General features: G+C 48.2%; 1 protein-coding gene across 10 annotated transcripts in view; it reads right to left on the bottom strand.

The window, feature by feature from the left end:
* Positions 1–22,994, bottom strand: part of ARVCF (ARVCF delta catenin family member) — a 377,274-nt gene that overhangs the window by 120,082 nt on the left and 234,198 nt on the right. For all 10 annotated transcript variants that reach the window (XM_077308988.1, XM_077308989.1, XM_077308986.1 and 7 more), the window contains one exon: positions 10,784–10,942. In XM_077308988.1, the coding sequence (XP_077165103.1) occupies positions 10,784–10,942 (159 nt within the window). The remainder of the gene's footprint in view (positions 1–10,783; positions 10,943–22,994) is intronic.

Below are 22,994 nucleotides of genomic sequence, written 5' to 3'. Positions count from 1 at the left end.
ACAACCTGCTACGGAAAGGGAGCCTCTTGCTCTCTCTGACTCAAAATGGCCGCTGTTCCGTTCATCTCCATCCCTTTCTTTCATATGTGGGTTCACTGTAACAGGGGCCTTCAGAAAGAGGAAAGAAGAAAAGCACAATGTCAAGTTTCTGTGCCTGCAAGCGGAGGCAATTTGCTTTAATTATGCTGCTCCACAGCCTTCGGGTGGCAGACAGGGGGAGGGAAGCGCAAGGGAGGAACTCTGCACCGAAATACCCAGCATTTGCATCTTAGCGGTTATCTCCGTTCTGGTGCCTGAAATCTGAACAAACCGCATCAGGAGAAAGCTACAGGGTCACCAGACTGAGCCTAGCAAGTGGTCGGGAGGGTTGGGGGTGAGGTCAGCTACGTCACCATGTCACTCCCACAAAAAACCTGAAAGTGTTGTAAGGAGGGTTCTAGGAATCGCTGCCAATTCTTAGAGAGACCCTACATCACTTGGAGGAGGGCAGGGAGCGGTTCCTGTTGGCAGCAGAGAATAGGACCTGCAGTGAGAGGTTTTAAACTACATGTAGAGCAATACTGGCTAGAAATCGGGGGGTGGGCGTATTCACAGAATAGTTCAGCAGTGGAATCGATTGCCTAAGGCGGTGGGGAGCTCCCCCTCACTGGTGGTCTTTCAGCAGTGGCTGGACAGATCCTTCTCCTGGATGCTTGAGGCTGATCCTGCATTGTGCAGGGGGTTGGACTAGATGGCCCGCATGGCCCTTCTGACTCCAGGATTCTATAAATCTGTACCATTTAATATTTCTCGTAAGGCCTAGGAGGATGAGTGTGTCTCATGGCTCAAGTGCCAATCAGCACTTAACACCCACTCAGGGCAACTGTCCCGCCCCTGAATGCCTCCTCCTCAAACCGGCTTGCCTGTCTGTCCAGCAGCCAGCCAATCGCCTTCCGTCCCCCACCCCTGACCACCCCCTCCTCCTTCACTTCCCTCTGAGGCTCGGAGGCTGCAGATCCCTCCTGCATGAGAGCTGCCCCTACTGGTAAGTTCCCTGCCTGCAGCCTTTCCAGGTCCTGGGGCGATGGGGAGGCCATCTGCAGAGTTCTTCCACTCCACCACCCTAATCTAGCATCCATTGTATTCCAGAATGCAACGGGCTTGGCCCCTAGTGTAAAAATAAGCACAGAAACATCTAAGAAGAACATGAGCTAAGAATCCACCCGTCAAAAGCCATCCATCCCATAAGCTCAACTAGGGCAAGCCCTTATCTCTGAAACGCCCAGTTTTCCATATGGGACCACAGTACTGTCCTACCTGGCAGGGCCGTTGTAAGGATTGCTCATGAGTATTCGAACACTTGCAGCACTCTGCGCAAGTAGTATTATTACTAACTGGATGCTTGGGTTGGCTTCCGATCAAAGGCAGCCTCAGCAGATGGTACTCAGAATAGGTACCTCTCCATCCAACAGATAGAGTGGAGCATATGTAGCTGGAAAGCATCCCAGACAGCCCTCTTCCCCTTAAGTGTGCTTAGCAAACAGCGAAAGGCTGTTCATTCAGCTCCCGGCTTCACTCTCAGAGTTTTGCAAAAACAGACACGGTGTTAATTGCATAATCACTAAGAGGGATAGACCTGTGACTCATTGGGATGGGGTTTCAGCTCTGCTGTAAATGCACTTGAGGGACATCGGCAAGCCATCCGTGAACCCGCAAATGCCTTCTGCTGAGTCAGGCGATTGTGAAACCCAGGTCGGAGTTGTCTCTACTCAGTCCGGCAGCTGTTCTCCAGGTTCTCAGGCAAAGGTCATTCACACAACTGGCTGCTCTGTCTTTTTAACCACTGGCTTGGGGGAGATCTCATCGGATCTCTGAAGCTCAGCCCTGGCTGGTATTTAAGATGGGAGACCTCCAAGGAAGACCAGGGTTGTGACGCGGGGGCAGGCAAGGGCAAGCCACCTCTCAACCCCTCTTGCCTTGAAAACCCCATGGGGTCAGCATAAGAAGAAGAGTTGGTTTTTATACCCTGCTTTTCACTACCCAAAGGTCTCTCAAAGTGGCTTAGAATCACCTTCCCTTCCTCTTCCCCCCAACAGACACCCTGTGAGGGAGGTGAGGCTGAGAGAGCTCTGACAGAACTGCTCTGCATGAACCACTTTAACAGAACTCTGACCGGCCCAAAGTCCCCCACCTGGCTGCCATTGGGAGGCGGGAGGGAATCAAACCCGGTTCCCCAGATTAGAGGCTGCTGCTCTTAACAACTACACCAAGCTAGCTGTTGCCAGCTATGACCGGGTGTCACTTCCCACGCCTACCAGGTATTGAACCCGGGACCTTCTTCATGCCAAGCAAGTGTTCTACCACTGAGCCACATCCTCTCCCCCACTCCCACCCAGCATCAATCTTCCATTTGCGATAATGGGCTAATAATACTGAACTACCGTTATTGTAAGGACTGCATCTAGATCAGGGGTAATCAAACTGCGGCCCTCCAGATGTCCACGCTGGCAGGGGCTCATGGGAATCGTAGTCCATGGACATCTGGAGGGCCGCAGTTTGACTACCCCTGATCTAGATCATAGGCACGAAGCACTTGGAATACACAGAAGTGTTCAACAAATGCCAAGTATCTATTTACTATTATGAAGTTCCAGCTGAAGAATGCTGTAAAGCTAGCCTGGGAGTCTGGGGATGAGACGGCGACAGAGCAGCTGGCAGGAGCAGTCGCAGAGAGAAAGACGCGCCCAGCGCATCCGGTGGGAGAAAGAACAGGAGTTTTGCCAGAGCGGGACAGATGGCTTTTTTTTTTACCTGGGGGACTGGGGGGAAGGTCAGCCCGGGCAAAAAACGCATTTTGTACAACATGAAGAGTTGCCAGTTCAGAAGGGCCTGGGCGTCAAGTGTACAGACAGGATGACACAGTTGTTAAAATAAAAATACGCCAATTATTTACATGGCATTTAAATATTTACTTTCCATTTAAAACTTCCAAGGCAGCTAACTAAAAGATACTATATCAAATTGTAGTGGCTGTCAGAGTGGGGTAGTGCTTAAGGTGTTGGACTAGAATGATAATGATGATGATAAGATTTTATTCTTATATCCCGGCCTTCCCTGGTCGGCTTAGGGTAGGTAACATCAAAGTTAAAACAATTACAAATAAGTTAAAACATTAAGTCAATTATACAGTTAAATTTAGGATTTTAAAACATCCACTGAAACAGGTCTACCAGCCATTGAAACAGGTCTACCAGCCATTGAAACAGGTCTACTAGCCATTGAAACAGGTCTACCAGCCATTGAAACAGGTCTATCATCCATTGAAACAGGTCTATCGTCCATTGAAACAGGTCTATCATCCATTGAAACAGGTCTATCGTCCATTGAAACAGGTCTACCAGTCATTGAAACAGGTCTACCAGCCACTGAAAATGTGAAGGGCTGCAGAACACAACAAAGACCTCCTGACCCCGATATGGATATATTCCTACATTGAGTGAAATAGTGAAACTCGGAGTTACTGAGAATTCCTTTCGAGGTATCAGGTATTGCCAATCTGATCTGATTTCAGAAATGTCAGCCATTTTATCAGTTTGGCAATACCCAATCACACACCCTGAGCATCGACCACACGTTACGATTTAACAAAACTCCATAATTAAGAGAGATTTTGCCCATGTGGACAACAGGAGATAGAATCACTAGCTCCTGTCTTTTTACATTGCCCTTTCCCCCTCTAATATTTGTCTTAAATTTCTTAGCTCATTGTTTACTGATAAGAACTGTCAATCTGACTAATTTAAGGTAGTTTTCCTCATGCCAAATCAAAATCCAGAAGTCACTGAAACGGTTGCAAGGTTTCTGCTACTGGCAAGGAGGGCTCGCAAATTTAGCACATTCCTTCTTAATACCTGATTCAATTTATGCTGTCACTGTAACCGATTCCCTTATCTATATTAATTTTTTATACGCCAGCAAAGGCTATGCCAGCACAATTAAATGACACCAGCAGTCCTAATGCAAACCAACGCTTCCAGGATCCCCACTGCCAGAGAGGGCTCAGTGCGCGTCCAGGGAATATACCAAAGCAAAGCTGGGATCTGCAGTAGATTACATTGGCTAAAGGCAGCAAGACAGAACAAGGAAAGAGATTTGTATCTCTCCAGGTTGGCTCCCCTAGGTCCCCTCACATGGCTCCTCTGGAGAGGCAAAGAAATGAAAGCTATGTGAGTGGCAACATGGTCAGGCTGGCAGCTTGATATGCCCAGTGGGTGAACGGCAGCTGTTCCCTTTGCTTCCTTTCCTCTAAAGAGAGAGAGAAAGAGAGAGAGAGAGAGAGAGAGAGAGAGAGAGAGAGAGAGAGAGAGAGAGAGACCTATGGGGACAGCACCTGTGCTTGGGAGCCATGATTAACTAGATCCCCTGCAACTCCCAAAGGCTGAGATTGATGGGGGGGGCACAATGCCACCTTCTCTCCCCCCCCCCCCGGTGGAGCATACGTGCAGTGTGCTGAGCATCCAGGGAAGTCCCTTCCTGCAGCTTCAAGCGGAATGACAACGGGAAAGAAACCTGCTCCTGTCTCCAGGGACTGCTGGTGTCCACAGGAGACGTGTGACCTACCTGGGGACGTAGCAAAATGTGCATCAGAACACTCTGACCCCAATGTAATTGACTAAATCTGATCAAAGAGGTTCAGGAACTGAATGGCCAGGGAATTTGGGTACGAATTTCTGAAAAAAGAGGTTCTTGTGCATACCAGGCTTGTGGCTTGCTCACTGCTCAAAGGAAAAGGGTGGTTTTATCAACTGACCCATCTCAATAAACTCCCTGGTCCACCTCCCTATCTGACTGGTTACAGGTATTCTAGTTTTCTCTGCTGTGTTTGGGCAAACAGAGACAGGAAGAAAGAGGCAGAAGACAAATTGGAACATGTCCAGAGGAGGGCAACAAAGACAGTGAGGAGTTTGGAGACCAAGACGTATGAGGAAAGGTTGGGGGAGCTTGGTCTGTTTAGCCTGGAGAGGAGACGACTATTCTCTCTTGCCCCAGAGGGATGGACAAGATCCAATGGGGTGAAATTAATTCAAAAGAAATTCCGTCTAAGCATCCGGAAGAAGTTCCTGACAGTTAGAGCGGTTTCTTAGTGGAACAGGCTTCCTCGGGAGGTGGTGGGTTCTCCATCTTTGGAAATTTCTAAACAGAGGCCATCTGACCTGATTATGTGAAGGATTAAGGGGTGGCACATTACAGTGGATGAGCAATAGGGTTGTGGGTGTCCTGCATGGTGTAGGGCAGGGGTAGTCAAACTGCGGCCCTCCAGATGTCCATGGACTACAATTCCCATGAGCCCCCTGCCAGCATTCGCTGGCAGGGGGCTCATGGGAATTGTAGTTCATGGACATCTGGAGGGCCGCAGTTTGACTACCCCTGGTGTAGGGGGTTGGACTAGGTGACCCAGGAGATCCCTTCCAACTCTGTGATTCTATGATTCCATGAAAGTCTGTCAATCCAAGCCTGGGAATAATCTCTCTCTTCCTCTTACTGTTACACTTTCAGTTGCGCACCGATGTTTGAGAAGGTTTTCCCGTTCTTTTATTGGAGGGAAGATAGCAGGTCTAATACACATTTCCCTTTTGATAACTGTGACAGCAAACACACCGCTTATCTGCTGTATGACTATTCTGGGAAAACTATCATCCATATGCACGTCTGTCCTTTTATCTACTGTATGAGAGAGAGGCTGCCGTTTGAATGACGCTGAATGCCATAGAAGGCTCGGTCTTCCATTTTATCTCCTTGCAAGGTTCAAGCTACAGCCTCAGGAAGAAACACACCACCATTAGTTTGCTCCATGTCCCCACTTTTAATCTTCCTGTTCCTCCATGTATAGAAGCTATTTTGGTGTGACCAAAACCACTGTCCTTAATGCATGTAATTACAGCCGGAAAACCCTTCCCAAGACATGTTGGAAACAGGCAAAAGAGCAAAAATATTTCATCCAAGCCACAAGCCTGGTATGCACAAGGACCTCGTCCGCAGGGAGACCACAGCAAGCAAGGCTCAATTTGAATTGAGGACACTACTGAATTCTGCAGCTTCTCTGTATCAATTCGGAAATCCATTTTTGTTCCATTTTTGCCATTCCTTTGGATGAACCAAACACACAGCTACTTATTTTAAATTAATTTCCTACATCCTCCCATTTAAGATGCTCCATTAAATTGTTAGCATTATTTTTCTGTCAATCACTAGATCTAATTCAGATTGTGGGTGAAAACATCTACATAATGGGGCCATGTACAGAGAGGAGGGTTTTTTTTTTTTTTTGGCAAGCCTGCATAAGGTCCAGCTTTGCAGAGAAATATAACATATGTTTAAAAATGCATTGTGTGATTAAAACAACCCATAAAACCATAGAAGCAATGGTTACTCCTTTAAAAAAGAATGGTACTGAAATCTCAACTTTAAATTGCTTCAATCCTTGGTTACAGCTGGTGACCGGGGAGAGATAGAATTTGAAAAGGAAAAGCAGAAGGGAGGAGGAATATGTAAGGTGTAAAAAAAAGCTGAAGATGGGGGAGGAGAACAGACAAATATCCACACGCAACTGAGGGAGAAGTGGAGAGGCCACCAGGAAGAGAAGCAGCAAAAGCAACTTTGGCAAGAAAGTGCGACAGAAGCAAAGGAGAAAGAACCAGATGGGCAAAAAAGAAAGGGAAATGCAGTAGTGGCGAGATCCCTGGACTAAAAAACTGCCCTGCAGGGAAGTTATATTAAAGCTGGGGAGACACACAGTAAGCGATACACAATTCTTGAATCACCTCTATAAGACTTCAGCGAGTCTCTTGAGAAGCTACATCATGATCAAAATGGCTCATCTATATTCCTGGGGCAGGCCTTGCCTTAATGCCAGAGCCAAGGTTGGCAGCAAGGACATCAAGTCCAATGGCCCATTATGCCCAAGGTCACCCCCATTTTTTCTGCAACCTCTCCCTGGTGAATTCCCTATTTCATCATTCTCATACTATTCCTTTGCTTCTGAGCTGGCAACTTGAAGGCTAGACCTTTAGCAGTCTAGATTTGGGCCGGGAAGAGCGGAGGGGAGACTGTCAACTCCACTTCCGACAACGATGAAGGCTGGATCCTCAGCAAGATTCCTTTTGTAGGGTATAGTTCTTTGCAAAGTGATGTCATTTCTATCTTATAATGGATGCTTTAGGCCAGGCCAGGGTTTCCTCAACCGGAGTTTCGTGAAACCCTGGGACTTCTTGATGGCCCTGGAAGGGTTTCACGAGGGGCGGAGTTAATTAATATTTAACATATTTTTAAAATTGGATAAACATTTATCGGGTGATAGGAACATAGATGGTCATATTGACCTGCCTGCCCCCCATCCCCAAACGGCCAATGATGGGCCTGGAGGGGTTGAGAAGGGGAGGGGCCCTGGGTGGGCGTGTCCACAGCTCTGCTTCCCAACCATGTTCTGCACAATCGTGCCACTTCTGGGGTTTCTCAAAGCCTGAAGAATGTTTCAGGGGTTTCAGTGGTAAAAAAGTTGAGAAATGCTGGTCTAGCCACAACGTCACACTTGTTCAAGCCGCAAACCTATGCCTGTTCCTCATTCACACTGCTTGTTCCTCATCTACACAAAGTTTAAAAAAGGAAAACCAAACATTCATCTATACTCCCCACTGCCCCACTTTTAAATGTTTTGCATGCTGCAAACCAGCCTTTCTCCACTTTGTTTCCATTGAGAAACCCCTGAAACGTTCTTCAGGCTTTGAGAAACCCCAGAAGTGGCAGAATATGGTTGGGAAGCAGAGCTGTGGACACGCCCACCTGGGGCCCCTCCCCTTCCCATCCCCTCCAGGCCCATCATTGGCCATGTGAGGAGAAATAATTACCTTCCACCCATTCGGGAAACCGTTTCAGGGCTGTCAAGAAACCCCAGGGTTTCCTAAAACCCTGGTTGAGAAAGAATGCTGTAGACACCAATTCCCAATAGAAATGAGATGTACGTAGCACATTGCCACCCCAGTATTATTGTACCCATAAACTAGTCAAAATTTTATATTATAATCTATGCTTTCTTTTCTTTCTTCCTCCTCTGTTTCTCTCTGTTTACGGCAGTTTTATCAACCCGTTCAAAATAACGTGGCCGGCATCAGACACGAGATCGATCCGAAAACAGAAGATAAAAGGTTATGCAACACAATAAAGTAAACCTCAACAATAATTAAACAAGAGAGGTATTGACAGCAATTAACACCAGAGTCATTATATACCCAACAGTTGGATCCAATGAACTCATAAACCTTTTTTTTTATTTTTTACACAGAGTGAACCTAAGCGAGTTGTTTTTAGGCGTCTAACAAAAACGATGTGAAAACTATCGATACCTTTAATCGCACGTTTTAAAACATATGGTCACTTGAGTCTAGCTTTTCTCAATATTTTTCACCGCTGAGAAACCCTTGAAGCATTCTTCAGGCTTCAAGAAACCCCAGAAGTGGCACGACCATGCAGAATATGATTAGAATCATAGAATCATAGAGTTGGAAGGAGCCACACAGGCCATCTAGTCCAACCCCCTGCTTAACGCAGGATCAACCCTAAGCATCCTAAAGCAATGGTCCCCAACCTGCGGGCCACGGCCCGGTGCCGGGCCGCAAAGGCCATGGCACCGGGCCGCGGCTCCCTCTCCCCGCCCCGCCCCGCCCCCGCAGTAAAAAACTTCCCAGGCCGCAAGCTTGCGGCCCGGGAAGCTTCTTACTGCGGGAGGCGGGGAGAGGGAATCAGGGCCGGGCCGCGCCTGTGCGGGCCACGCCCGCTCGGCCCGATCCGCGGGCGCGACCCGTGGGCGCGGCCCGATCCGCGGGCGCGGCATGGGCGCGGCCCGCGGGCGCGGCCCGATCCGTGGGCGCGGCCCGCACGGGCGCGGCCCGATCCGCGGGCGTGGCCAGCACGGGCGCGGTCCGCGGGGGCGCGGCCCGGTGCCCTGCCGGTCCCCAGCCTCGGAAAGGTTGGGGACCACTGTCCTAAAGCATCTAAGAAAAGTGTGTATCCAACCTTTGCTTGAAGACTGCCAGTGAGGGGGAGCTCACCACATCCTTAGGTAGCCTATTCCACTGCTGAACTACTCCGACTGTGAAATTCTTTTTCCTGATATCTAGCCTATATTGTTGTACTTGTAGTTTAAACCTATTACTTTGCGTCCTTTCCTCTGCAGCCAATGGGAACAGCATCCTGCCCTCCTCCAAGTGACACCATTTCAAATACTTAAAGAGGGCTATCATGTCCCCTCTCAACCTCCTTTTCTCCAGGCTGAACATTCCCAAGTTTTGGGGGGCATAGGTGTGTACACACCCGCCCAGGGCCCCTCCCCTTCCCACCCCCACCCTTGCAACTCTACTTGAACAAGCGGTTCAAGGATTCGTGGGGCTCATAGCACCATTGCCAGTTTAAGGTTTCGTGGGGTTCTAGCAGACTACAATACTGTGGAAGTATTGTAACACGTGTGCCATGTGGATAAACCAGTCCTGTCTGCAGCTATCTTTTTCACGGCGTAAACTGATGTACAAATATCTATCCATCTCCCTCGAGTCCACGGCAATCCAAACAGCTTTCTGTTCATTCCACTAATCACACACTTGCCAAAAAAAAAAGGAAAAGAAAAGAAAAGCGGATTTGACAGGAATGGAAAATGTTGCAATCTCGGACAAGTCCCAGCTACGACAAGCAGCCCAGACATGCATGCTAATAAAGTTAAGTAGGGCATATTCTCTCCAACAGATTTTTGCAAAACTGCACATAGACCAAGATGCCGCTGAGTCAAACCAATCAACAGCCATCAGCGTCGCTGGGGACTACTTAGATGAACGCCAAACAGAAGGGTTTTATTTAAAAGCTGCGTTTATTTATGACACATTGATATTATTTCTGGCTAATTTAAACAACTATTGACTGAGTGGCACAGTTAGGCAGCAAGGGGGAGGGGTGGCAGGGAGAGAAGAGTCAACTCAATCAGGCTAGGAAAGAAAACACATACACAAAAAGCCAGAATTCAGGTCGGGAGCCATGTTAGCCTGAAGCAGCAGAAGCAAGATTGAGTCCAGTGGCACCTTTAAGACCCACAAGGTTTTATTCAAGGTATAAAGTTTTGTGTGCATGCACACTAAATCCGAATAAGTTGGCATGCACATGATTGCTTATGCTGTGAATAAAACTCGTTAAGAAAAAGAAGAGTCGTTGAAACCAGTAGGCGTACGAGGAAGAAGAGTTGGTTCTTATGTGCTGCTTTTCTCTACTCAAAGGTGTCTAAAAGCGGCTTACAATCTCCTTCCCTTTCATCTCCCCACAACAGACACCCTGTGAGGGAGGTGATACTGATAATACTGAAGAGTTGGTTCTTCTATGCCGCTTTTTCTCTACCCAAAGGAGTCTCAAAGCAACCTACAATCTCCTTCCCTTTCCTCTCCCCACAACAGGCACCCTGTGAGGTGGGTGAAGCTGAGAAAACCCTGATATTTCCGCTTGGTCAGAACAGCTTTCTCAGTGCTGTGGCTAACCCAAGGTCACCCAGCTGGTTGCATGTGGCAGACCGTGGAATCAAACCCAGCTCGCCAGGTTGGAAGTCTGCACTCCTAGCCACTCCTAACCACTCCACCAAGCATCCCCACTTGGGCCTTGAGTACAGAAATTTGACTCCTTGCCCCAGAAGGTCGGAGGATCTTGTGGTCCACACCCTCCTAGATACACCTGTCCTCTTCCTTGTTCAAGAAAGGCGCAAACCAGCCCTTCTTACCTTGGTTTCAGTCCTCCTCGTAGTCCCGTCTTCCGAGGTCACGATGGAAACGTGAGAGGTTGGGGTGCCCGGGTCTTCTTCGACCGTCACGGTCTCCTCGACCATTTCTTGTGGCTCCTGCATCATAGCGATGGACGTCTGGTTGCTGGGACTTTGCTCCTGGAGAAACGAGAACGGATCGCGTCAACGCAAAGACAAGACGAAGAGGTTAGAATGACCCAAGGAAGCCGGGCTGTAGCGATACCGAATCCCCGAAATAATTTCAGTGAGTGGTGCTTATTCGGAGGTGCCATTTACCGTGCATTTTTTTAGAAGAGGTCATTTTCTTCCTGTTTTAAAAGCGATTCGTACTCTCGGCTCGGTTGAAGCTTCCCGGGAGGTGAATCTGTAAACGCAGAATACCCGGCTTACGCCTGGCACTAAATCTGACTAGCTAGTGGGTAGATTCAAAGAACTGGCCTGGTCCCACTTGACATACACGATATCCTTTTTAGGCATTAGATGGTGAGAATCAACTGAAATGGGATTGGTCGGCATAACTATATATGGTCATATCACTCGATAAATGTTTAACACATTTTAAAAATATATTAAATATTAACTCCCATCCATCCAGGAAACTCTTCCAGGGCCATCAAGAAACCCTGGTCGAGAAAGCCACTCTTAACCAAAAATAAAATGGCGGGAGGACAATTGGGTGACAAGAGGGATATTTGGGTATTTATGTAAACAAAAGGAGCTTAAACAGTTCCACGGGGCTTGCAAAAGGGAGCTCTTCCACCAGGCTTTTGGTTGAGGTCGGCCTGAATATAACGACTACCTAAGGTGAGCATTTCACTACATTTATCAGGTGCGGAAAGCCCCTTGGAGAGTTGGGAAGGAAAGGGTTAACAGGTAAAGCACAGATACGGCTCCTGTTGAGCCAGAGCTGACGAGATATTTGTGAAAACACCTTATCTGCGCCAGCCGAACAGGATGCAGAGCTTTGAATGGTCTTTGTCAAAGCCCTACATGGGAAGAATACGTTTTCCTTAATCCCCACATGATCTGAAACCTCTTTTGAGACAAACCGGCTGAGATGCCCTTACAGCTGCAGACTGATATTTGGAAGGCCAGTGATGTGTTGCAATTAAGACCAGGGTAGGGTTTTGATTTTTTTTGGGGGGGGGAGGGGGGTCAGGGGTTTGGCTTTTTCAGCAGCGCACACAATAAATCCAAAATGTCTCTCTACACAGGCTGTGTCAAGTAGGAAACAGAACATTCCTCAGTTTAATGAGGCCTGTGCTACTGTTGTCTGCCACTGAAATGTCAAATCAGGTAGAAACAAGAAGTCCGATTGGTCTGAAGTCCAGAAGTGTAAGTTATGACGCTGGAACTTCCCGCCAAGGTGAACTACCAATGGGATACGACTTTTCTCATATCTCCTGTCCCTTTAGGGCTGCTAGACACCCCGGGTGAAGAAGACCCGATCCTACCCCTAAGCTCCTGAGTTTGTCCAATAATCTGCTGTGCTTTCACATCTCATAGAATCACAGAATCATACAACCATGGACTTGAAAGGTATCCACAGGGTCATCTAGTCCAACCCCCTGCAGAATGCAGGAAATTCACAACTACCTGCCCAGCCACAGTGGCCCCATGTCCAGATGATTACCCTCCCAACCCTCCCACCCACAGAATCCCTGGCCAGTCTGGCCTCTAAGCAATTTGCTTCCAGATCCCAAAGTGGCAATTGGCATTTCCCTGGGCGTGCAAGAAAGGGCCACAAGAGCCAAGCTCAGACACCATCCCTTCTGCCCACCCACTCGCAATCTGCCTAAGTTCACAGGATCAGCATTTCTGTAGGCTATCTGGCCTCTGCTTAAAAACTTCCAAAGAAGAAGAACCTCCTGAGGAGCCCCATTCCACTGAGGAACCGTTCTGTCAGGAACTTCTTCCGGATATTTAGCCAAAAATTCTTTTGAATTAATTTCATCGCATTGGTTCTGGTCTGACCATCTGGGGCAACAGAAAGCAACTTTGCCCCATCCTCTATCCCAGGGGTAGTCAACCTCTATCCCAGGGGTAGTCAACCTGTGGTCCTCCAGATGTCCATGGACTACAATTCCCATGAGCCCCTGCCAGCCTCTTCCACAGGTTGACTACCCCTGCTCTATGCAATGCTGGCAGGGGGCTCATGGGAATTGTAGTCCATGGACATCTGGAGGGCCGCAGTTTGACTACCCCTGCCATAAGGAGAAGAGCAGAGTTCTACATCTGGGTCACAAAAATGAGAAGCACGCACACTGGGTGAAAGGTACACTTGTGGACTGTAAGCTGAATATGAGCTGACAGTATGATGTGGCGGTAAAGAAGGCAAATAACAGTCTTGGGCTGTATCACAAGATGTCTTAGTCCCACTGTATTCTGCATTGGTCAGACCCCACCCGGGGGGGGGGCTCACTTCCAAAAGGACATGGACCAAATTGAGAGACTTCAGGAGAGAGCGATCAGAATGATCCAGGTATGCAAGGGTAAGAGAATCAATGAAAGAAAACTCAAGAGACAGAAAAACTGGTTCAAGGATTCACCAAGTCTGGAAGGATAGATGGGTAGGTCGGTCTTTGACAAACCACCCACCTCCAGTTCCTCCCAGTCTTTCAGCTAATGCACTGCCGGCTTTTGAGTCCAGGATGTCAGGATAGGAAGTGCATCAGAAGTTTACCAGTGGGTACCCATCTCTATGCTTTCATAAAGTTGCCCTATCTCCATCTCCACTGAAAATCCCTCCCCATGCATTTCTGTTCTTGACAATATCTTTCCTCTTCTTGCACGACCTCTTAGACCAGGGGTAGTCAAACTGCGGCCCTCCAGATGTCCATGGACTACAATTCCCAGGAGCACCCTGCCAGCATTCGCTGGCAGGGGGCTCCTGGGAATTGTAGTCCATGGACATCTGGAGGGCCGCAGTTTGACTACCCCTGTCTTAGACCGATGAATTCTTTATTCACAGTGCCAGTATATTGGTTAAGAGCAGTGGCTTCTAATCTGGCGAGCCGGGTTTGATTCCCTGCTCCTCCACGTGCAGCCAGCTGGGTGACATGGGGCTCGCCACAGCCCTGATAGTGCTGCTCGCAAGGAGCAGTAAAATCAGGGCTCTCTAAGCCTCACCCACCTCACAGGGTGTGGAGAGAGGAAGGGAAGGCAATTGTAAGCCACTTTGAGACTCCTCCGGGTAGAGAAAAGTGGGGTATAAAAAATAACAACTCCTCTTTATCATCTTCTTCTTCTATTACCTTGTTATGAATACTAATTCATGGATCTACTGGATGACATCTCCTTTCATCCTCTTTCTAAATCCTCCCGTGATAGAAGTTGTGTTATGACGACAAACTGCAACAGCACAATAGGCAGGGAAAGGGATTTTTTAAAAAGATGTTCTCTTCATGTGCATTTTGGTGAATTAAAAAAAAACACACAACAACCCAGTGTGTTCCGAATAAAAACGAAATTCACTTTGTATCCAGGTGTGCCTGGGGGGCAGAGGAAAGCTTTAAAGCTTTGGCGTTTACACATCAGCATACTGCAAACTGGATCACGCTGGTTTTAAATGAGCTCCGGAGCCTGTTCTTATCCAGTGGCTGCTTTGAAAATGAGAGTCTGGGGAGATTTTGGGGGGTGGATCTGCATTCCTAAAGCAACACACTCTGGATTGGAAGAGAATGTCCCAAGAATGGAGAAATGAGCGGAACTGTAATTCTCAATGCAGATTTCACACTGTAGAAAGCAGCTCCCTGGTTGAAATTCTCTTGGGGGGCCACAAAAGAAAGTATCCTGCCTTAGTCTAAGGGGGCTTCCTTAGAGCCCCTCCTATTTTACAGAATTTTAGGCATGACATTTATTTATGCTACTAATTAATGTTTCTTACTGCCGCTTACTGTTTTAATGCTTATTGATGATTGATACTGCTGTTTTAATAGGGACAACTGGTTTTGATGGGTTTTACAGTTCTGTGGATGAGCCTCTTGTGGCGCAGAGTGGTAATGCAGCAGACATACAGTCTGAAAGCTCTGCCCATGAGGCTGGGAGTTCGATCCCAGCAGCCGGCTCAAGGTTGACTCAGCCTTCCATCCTTCCGAGGTCGGTAAAATGAGCACCCAGCTTGCTGGGAGGTAAACGGTAATGACTGGGGAAGGGAATGGCAAACCACCCCGTATTGAGTCTGCCATGAAAACGCTAGAGGGCGTCACCCCAAGGGTCAGACATGACTCCGTGCTTGCACAGGGGATACCTTTACCTTTACAGTTCTGTGGAGTTCACATGTCCGAGTTAGAAATAGGGCCAATCAGGGTGCTGCCTGGTGGGATTAAGAGGCACAAAACAAAGATGCATGCAGGTACCATTTTGGGGGGGGGGACATTTTTGGATAAGGGGAAGGAAGCAAAGCATGATGGGAGGCTGCCTCCATCAGACTCGGTGCAGAAAGCATGTTGCGAATTTCAGCCCAGGAAAGAAGGGGAGGAAAGCCCAAATGCAGAAACACTACAGTCAGTTCGCAGCATCCAAAGGAAGGCCAAAGTGAGGCTAAAACAAAGCAAGTCTCCTAATGCACCAATGGAGATGGACTGATTCAAGCAACCTTCAAGCAAAGGTTGGATACACACTTTTCTTGGATGCTTTAGGATGCTTAGGGTTGATCCTGTGTAGAGCTGGGGGTTGGACTAGATGGCCTGCATAGCCCCTTCCAACTCTATGATTCTGTGTGTTCATGTGTAATTTGGAAGGGCTTGGCTCTGCTTAAGATGGCGCTGAAAGGGATCAGAGGATGCAGAAAATCCATTTCTGGTGCAACAGACATTTTGGAAGAATCAGGGTTGTAGCTTTTTTCCAACTCTGCACAGCAAAGAGCCAACGCAACCTCCAAAAAATTCACCTCCCTTGAACCTCTCTCAAATTTGAACGAGAGACCTTCCCCTGCCTTTTCATTTGTCCTCATTAGAAGAACATCCTTCCAGCTCCATCCTCCTGTTGCCCGGAGCTCCGGAAAAGCATCAGCAGCCGTGAGAGATCGACGGCTCCCAAATCTATTTCACAGTTTACTATTCTGAGCCGAAAAGAGCGAGCAGCATTTCCAGCAGCGTTCGACTCCAACAGAAGACGTTCCGCAACAATTCCGCTCCCGTTCCCCCAAAGCACAACCAGAATGTTGAAGTCAACAGAGGCGCGCTCCTCCGAGTGGCAGCATATGATTAATTAATGATTTTCGCAGATTAAATAATTGCTTTGGCTCCTAATTTGGACACCGAGGCCAATCTCGTTTGAGCTGCTCTGCTCCAGCTCCCGGAGAAAGAAGCCCGTGAAGTTGAGCGTACGCCGACGTATTGACCTTAAGCACAAGCTCCCCTGGCACACAAGATGATCTGCACAGATTGCATGCTATGCCGCAATGGCTCCCTGGCCAAGGCGCACTTCCGACAAAAAGACAAGCTCTAGAAATACTTAACACATGTGAGAGGCATATGCCCACATGCTCCTTCAGAGCTCTGGGATGTGAGCATGAGCAGCCCTGCTCAACCAGGCCAAATCTCCATCAAGTCCAGCTTAATATTTCGCTGCTGTGGAAGAGTGGAGGTTAAAGTCCATCAGGAACAGCTCCCGTGGATTAATTGCACAAAGTGGGTGAGAGCCACCAGCATCACATAAGGGCGCTCCCTGCCGCTCTTCTAGAGATGAAACCCCCAGGAACGATAGCTCATCTCCAGAGTAATGAGATCAGTTCCCTTGGAGAAAATGGCTGCTTTGGAGGGTGGACTTCATCACTTTATACTCCACTGAGGTCCCTCCTTGCTCCAAACCCCACCCATTCCTGGATCCACCTCCAAAGTCTCCAGGTATTCTCCAACCCAGAGCTGGCAACCCTAGGAAGTGGAGATGCCAATCCCCAAGTGGGACTGGGGGCTCCTGAGGAATTATAGCTCATCTCCTGGCTACAGAGATCAGTTCCCCTGGAGAAAATGACTGCTTTGAAGGGTGGACTCCATCACATTATCCTGGTTGACCTTGGGCTCACTGCAGCAATGAGAAAGCTGTTTTGACCAAGCAGTAATATCAGGGTTCTCTCAGCCTCACCTCCCTCACAGGGGGGTCTGTTGTGGGGAGAGGAAGGGAAGGCGAATGTAAGCCGCTTTGAGACTCCCTCAGGTAGAGAAAAGCGTCATATAAGAACCAACTCTTCTTCTTCTGGAGTCAAATCTCAGGGGTTGTCGTAGACTGCAGTGGGGGTTGGTCGGGAGGCAAACAGGTTTGTCCTGTGAATTTGGCACCACTTATAAGTCAGCTCGGTGAAAAAACAATAAAATGCAAAGTGCCTCAAGTTTAGCAGAACATAAAATATAAAGTTTAAAAAAATTATTTCGTTTAGCAGCAATAAAACCTGAGGTTTTAACAGAGGGAAAACAGTCCCCTGCACAAGAAAACTGACCTCCCCGAGCTTGGAAGAACATTTTTATTTGAACGTTGCGTTACAGTCGGCAAAGATGGATTGTGGCAGAGAGAAAGAATGAGCTGGTAAAAATTTTTAATGAGTCAGTAAATTGTTTCAGTGTCCTAAATATAATAAATGCTGATTTTTAAATATATATACATCAACCTAGAACATCAGAGCGTGTTTGCTGCAACACTGGTTACACAATAAAAGTTGCTTTTTTATTGTGTGCTAAAAATCACCAACAGAGCCGAAGCCGTTAGAAAAGAAAACATTATATATCCAAGTTGCCCATCAACCATACTAGCATCCAGGATATTTTTTCTAGTTGTTAATTTGCAAGTAAACTTTCCTAATTTCTGCCGATTAGATGGATCAACAGGAAAAAAAATCTTTGCCTGATTTGTTGCTGCTGATTCTTTTTGCGTGGATTCTTCCTAGACTTCTATGTGTGATCATGGAGAGCTGGGTTTCTCATCCAGGGTTTTGTGAAAGGAAAGGGAAGGGAAGGGAAGGGAAGGGAAGGGAAGGGAAGGGAAGGAAAGGAAAGGAAAGGAAAGGAAAGGAAAGGAAAGGAAAGGAAAGGAAAGGAAAGGAAAGGAGAGAGAGGGACAAATGAAGGAAGGAAGGAAGGAAGGAAGGAAGGAAGGAAGGAAGGAAGGAAGGAAGGAAGGAAGGAAGGAAGGAAGGAAGGAAGGAAGGAAGGAAGGAAGGAAGGAAGGAAGGAAGGAAGGAAGGAAGGAAGGCTCCGAGAGAGACAGGAAGACCGTGCTCAGCCATGCGGCTACTGCCCATCAGAAGGTGGAAATGGAGTCTGTCTCGCCAAGTCAACAAAGAGGGCTTTTATGCTGCTTTAACCATCTGAAGTGTCTCTGTTAATGGACCAGCGGGCAGCCGGCCCTCTGCTCTTCTAACAGCAGTGGCTCTCTAGAAAAAGCCACCAAACATTTCCCACATAAATTGTTTTAACCAGTGTTGTCACCCGCCCTGAGCTATCCAGGAAAAATGGGATACAAAAATAAAGTGCTGTTGTTATTGTTGTTAGGAACTGCAACTGATCGGCGGCCGAACTGTGGTTCCCCGGATGTTCCTGGACTACAATTCCCAGGAGCCCCCTGCCAACTGACCCTGCTGGCAAGGGCCCATGGGAATTGTAGTCCATGGACATGTGAACAGCCAGTTTGGCCACCCAGGGGTAGTCAACCTGTGGTCCTCCAGATGTCCATGGACTACAATTCCCAAGAGCCCCTAGAGGGCAGGGGACAGTTCCCGTGTAGAAGGTAACCACTTTGGAGTATGGACCCCCTCCCTTTCCACAGCCCTGCCTTTCACAGGCTCCATCCCCAAAATCTCCAGGAATTTACCAAGAGTTGGAAACCCAAACTGCACACATGCACACATGCATGCACACACACTCCTCCCTTTGCTCCCCCCTCTCCCTTAGAGGGAGCCTGACGTGTTGGGCGTTCCCCCCAGATGAGCTGCCCCTTAAGATCACCAATGGCCATTTGTCGTTTTGTCTAGAAAGTTGTCCACTTGGGGCTCCTTCCACACCTCATCTTACTCAAGAGTTTCCCTTCTGTTGCCCCCCCCCAAAAAAAGGTTGATAGACAAGGTGCAAAACTAACAGAGCCCAGCGTTAATTCATAAGCGGCATCAAAGATGGTGAAAATATATGCTCTGCCTGTTAATCGCTGTGCTGCATCCCACCCACCCCCCAGAAGGGCAGTGCTCCAGCTGTTGTGATGAATGAAGGGCACCCAGTGACCTTCAGAAAAGAGTAATTACCCGTCGCTTTGAAGCTGAGGGAGGACCAGGCCACGGAGGGCAGCTGATGGCATTCACAGCGGCAATTGTATTCCCTGCCCCTCCCTTCCCCCAAGCTGGAAGAAGGCTTCATGGAAAGACCTAACAGGCAGGCTGCTGGCCCAAACTGGTACAACCAAAATGTAACCCTATTTGCCCCCTGCAGTGCTCTCACACACGCTGAATAATGCATTTCTCCTGCTTTGTGGCTGGATTTTACTGGGAGAAAGAGCTGAATCCCTTGGAAAACAACGGCCAAAATGCACTGAAATGGCATTGGTTTCCCATCAAGGAACAAAGGCCTTGGTCACTTTCTAGAAACTCTGGTTCACATGATCTTCTCCCCCATGAGATTGGGGGGGGGGCTAGATAATCAATAAACCAGGCAGGGTATAGAGCAGGGGTGGCCAAACTGTGGCTCTCCAGATGTTCATGGAATACAATTCCCATGAGCCCCTAGTAGCATGGCCTGTTGGCAGGGGCTCATGGGAACTGTAGTCCAGGGACATCTAGAGAGCTACAGTCTGGCTACCCCTGCCATAGAGTCCAGCCGCTTTACTAGGAAAAGACCACAGTGCAATCTTCCAAGGTTCTTTAGAGGGCACCACTGGGTACCTAGATTTTTCTCCAGACTTCTATTCAGGGTAGCCTACAACAGGGGTAGTCAACCTGTGATCCTCCAGATGTTCATGGACTACAATTGCCACGAGCCCCTGCCAGCAAATGCTGGCAGAGGCTCATGGGAATTGTAGTCCATGAACATCTGGAGGACCACAGGTTGACTACCCCTGGCGTACAAGATACTCTCCTACCCATGTCATTTTCCTGGTGACCCGGTGAGGCCGGCTACACAAAGGGAGAGAGAACTGCTGAAACTGAGCTAGCTTCATGGCTGAACTGGGGACTTGGACAGTTCTGGTCCATTCTCTTGACCCAGAGGGACAGACCAGAACCAATGGCCCAAGGACACCCACTGGGCTCCACGTAGAGAAGTAGGGAATCAAACCGGGTTCTCCAGATTAGAAGCCACTGCTCTTAACCACTCCCCCCCCCCCGGCTCTCCCACCCCCCCTGGCATCCGCCTTCCAACGTGACACACGTCCCTTGTTTATACTAACCGTTCAATGATGTGGTATTGGTTTCCTGTTCTATGGTTTACATGCCAAAATAACCCCATAAGACATTAAAAAGAAGGCTAACCCTGACTCGAGCTCATAATTATTAACAGTCATTACAAAATTACTTAAATGCAACGCAAACACAAAGAGAATCCCAGATCTGAAGACTCAAGAGTCACGCACAGCACCCCCGCCCTCCAGATATTTCCAGAATCAAGGGCATCGGACAAGGACTTTAAAAGCAGGGATACCAAACCAGGAGTCTGTGGATCCCTGGGGGTCCGCAGGAGTTCCGAAGGGGTTCCACAGGGACCCTGAAGTGGTATGGTATGTGGGGTGGGGTCCAGCCTATCTTCTTGGCTTCTATTCTTTCCAGACTACATGAGGCAGAGTAGTAGTAGTAATAAAAGCAGGGGGAGGGAGAAAAAGGAAGGAAACCGGTACAGGTACGGATGGGGGCACGGGAGGGCATGGCCAGCTGGCATCACTTCCGGGGCTCTTCGAAGTCTGAAAAATTATTTCCCCTGCAATTAAAAGGTTGGAAAAGGCTGCTTTAAAGTAAGCGGGACGCTCTTAAACACACTCCAGATGAGCAAAATGAACAGGATATTTGTCTTGATTCCCTGCTGCCCCACATGCAGCCATCTGGGTGACCTTGGGCTCGCCACAGCACTGATAAAGCTAATGACCAGGCAGTGATATCAGGGCTCTCTCAGCCTCACCTCCCGCACAGGGTGTCTGTTGTGGGGAGAGGAAGGGAAGGCGAATGTAAGCCGCTTTGAGACTTCTACAGGTAGAGAAAAGCAGCATATAAGAACCAACTCTTCTTCTTCAGTAATATCAGGGCTCTCTCACCCACCTCACAGGGTGTCTGTTGTGGGGAGAGGTAAACCACTTTGAGACTCCTTTTACAGAAAAGCGGCATATAAGAACCAACTCTTCTTCTTATATTCAAGTCCCACATAGATTCTGAGGGTTTTTCAGAATTAAAAATTCTGCACCCAAAGGGGGAAAGACCCAGTTCTGCAATCTGCATCTATCATGCAAATTAACCCACGGGCCAAGTTAATTTTCTGAGTACACCTGCGGAAGCTCTGGTAATTGGCTGTGGATCTGATCTATTCTAGACCACACGAAATACTCCGGAAAGCAGGAAGTCCCATGAACATTGGAAGGAAGGGAGAGATAATAGGATAATTCATACACCGTTCAAATGTAAATTATTGAGATTATATCCCCCCTTGGTTTTAAATTTACAAAGCACCGAATTAACATTTTTGCAATTCACAACGAATTGTGACGACGACAAATAGGTAAACACAAATCACGCATACACCTTTTATATCACTGGGAAGCTGACCATTTATCCTGTACGACATCAAGGTTACAAATAAGCTGACCCATCTAAAGCTGGGGTGCTTTCCCCAGCACTAAAAAACGGCTTATATGGGGCAGAGAGTTGTCGAAGCAAAATAAATCCGTCATTCCAGTTCCCACGCCTGCAACCCAGCCCAGTGAGCAGAACGGGTGTGCAATTTCAAAATGGCGCCCTTTTGCTTTCCACCCTGCGTCCACAACAAGCCTCAAAACCAGGGGTAGTCAAACTGTGGCCCTCCAGAGGTCTGTGGACTACAATTCCCATGAGCCCCTGCCAGCATTTGCAAATGCTGGCAGGGGCTCATGGGAATTGTAGTCCATGGACCTCTAGAGGGCCGCAGTTTGACTACCCCTGCTCACCACCCTGCTCACCACCCAGTCCTTTGCATCAGTTGAGAAACTGCCCCGAATCAACAGAGGCCTGAGAAACGGCCTACCCGTATGGCTCGTATTTTCAGACAATGCTTACCTGCTCCCTATGGAGATGAACAAACACATACAAAATACCAACTTCCTGTTTTCCCCAAACTGCCTTTGAAACAAATTAGCAGAGGACACTACAGGAGAACCGTCAGAATTAGGCAAGACCACAAATCACGACAATCTCCAGTCTGGGATTTCTCCACCTCTCTGCACCTGCTGCTTACATCATACATCCAAACAGGCTGGCGGGGGAAAACGGATGAGTCATTTGCAAATGCGTTCCCTAGTCAGACAGGGCTTGGGTCTTGGCTCGTCTGGTCTCGGTTAGGAATTTTAAAATATAGCTCAGCTGAGCTTGCTCCCATCTCCGGGCTAAGGATTCCCTGTGCCCAGTGGAAGCGCAGAAACTGGCATTTGGGGCTGCACAATGCATTGCAAACATCCATGATGTCTTTGTCGAATTCTGCATTTGCATACTTGGCTTCTACAAAGTCAGTGGTTCCATTTCATTTTATATTTTGGCTTGGTCATTGCATTTGTTGACCGCGTGCAGGGTTGGAAACGGCAACACCCGTCCAAAGGCTGGCAAAAGAATCGGAGGCGCCTTCCAAGCCAAACTGCGACTGAATCATAGAATCCTAGAGTTGGAAGGGACCTCCTGGGTCATCTAGTCCAACCCCCCTGCACCATGCAGGACACTCACAACTCTACTGCTCACAGTGTAACCTGCCACCCCCTTAAATCTTCACAGAATCAGCCTCTCCATCAGATGGCTCTCCAGCCTCTGCTTAAAATTCCCCAAAGATGGAGAACCCACCACCTCCCGAGGAAGCCTGTTCTACTGAGGAGCCGCTCTAACTGTGAGGAACTTCTTCCAGATCTTTAGGCGGAATTTCTTTTGAATTAATTTCATCCCATTGGTTCTGGTCCGTCCCTCCGGGGCAAGAGAGAACAACTCTGCTCCATCCTCTACATCAGAGGTAGTCGACCTGTGGTCCTCCAGATGTCCATGGACTACAATTCC

The sequence above is a fragment of the Paroedura picta genome, chromosome 13 (assembly GCF_049243985.1).
Source record: "Paroedura picta isolate Pp20150507F chromosome 13, Ppicta_v3.0, whole genome shotgun sequence".
NCBI classification, from domain to species: Eukaryota; Metazoa; Chordata; class Lepidosauria; order Squamata; family Gekkonidae; genus Paroedura; species Paroedura picta.
Note: the sequence above shows the minus strand (reverse complement) of the source record. Positions and strands in the feature narration are given on the sequence as shown.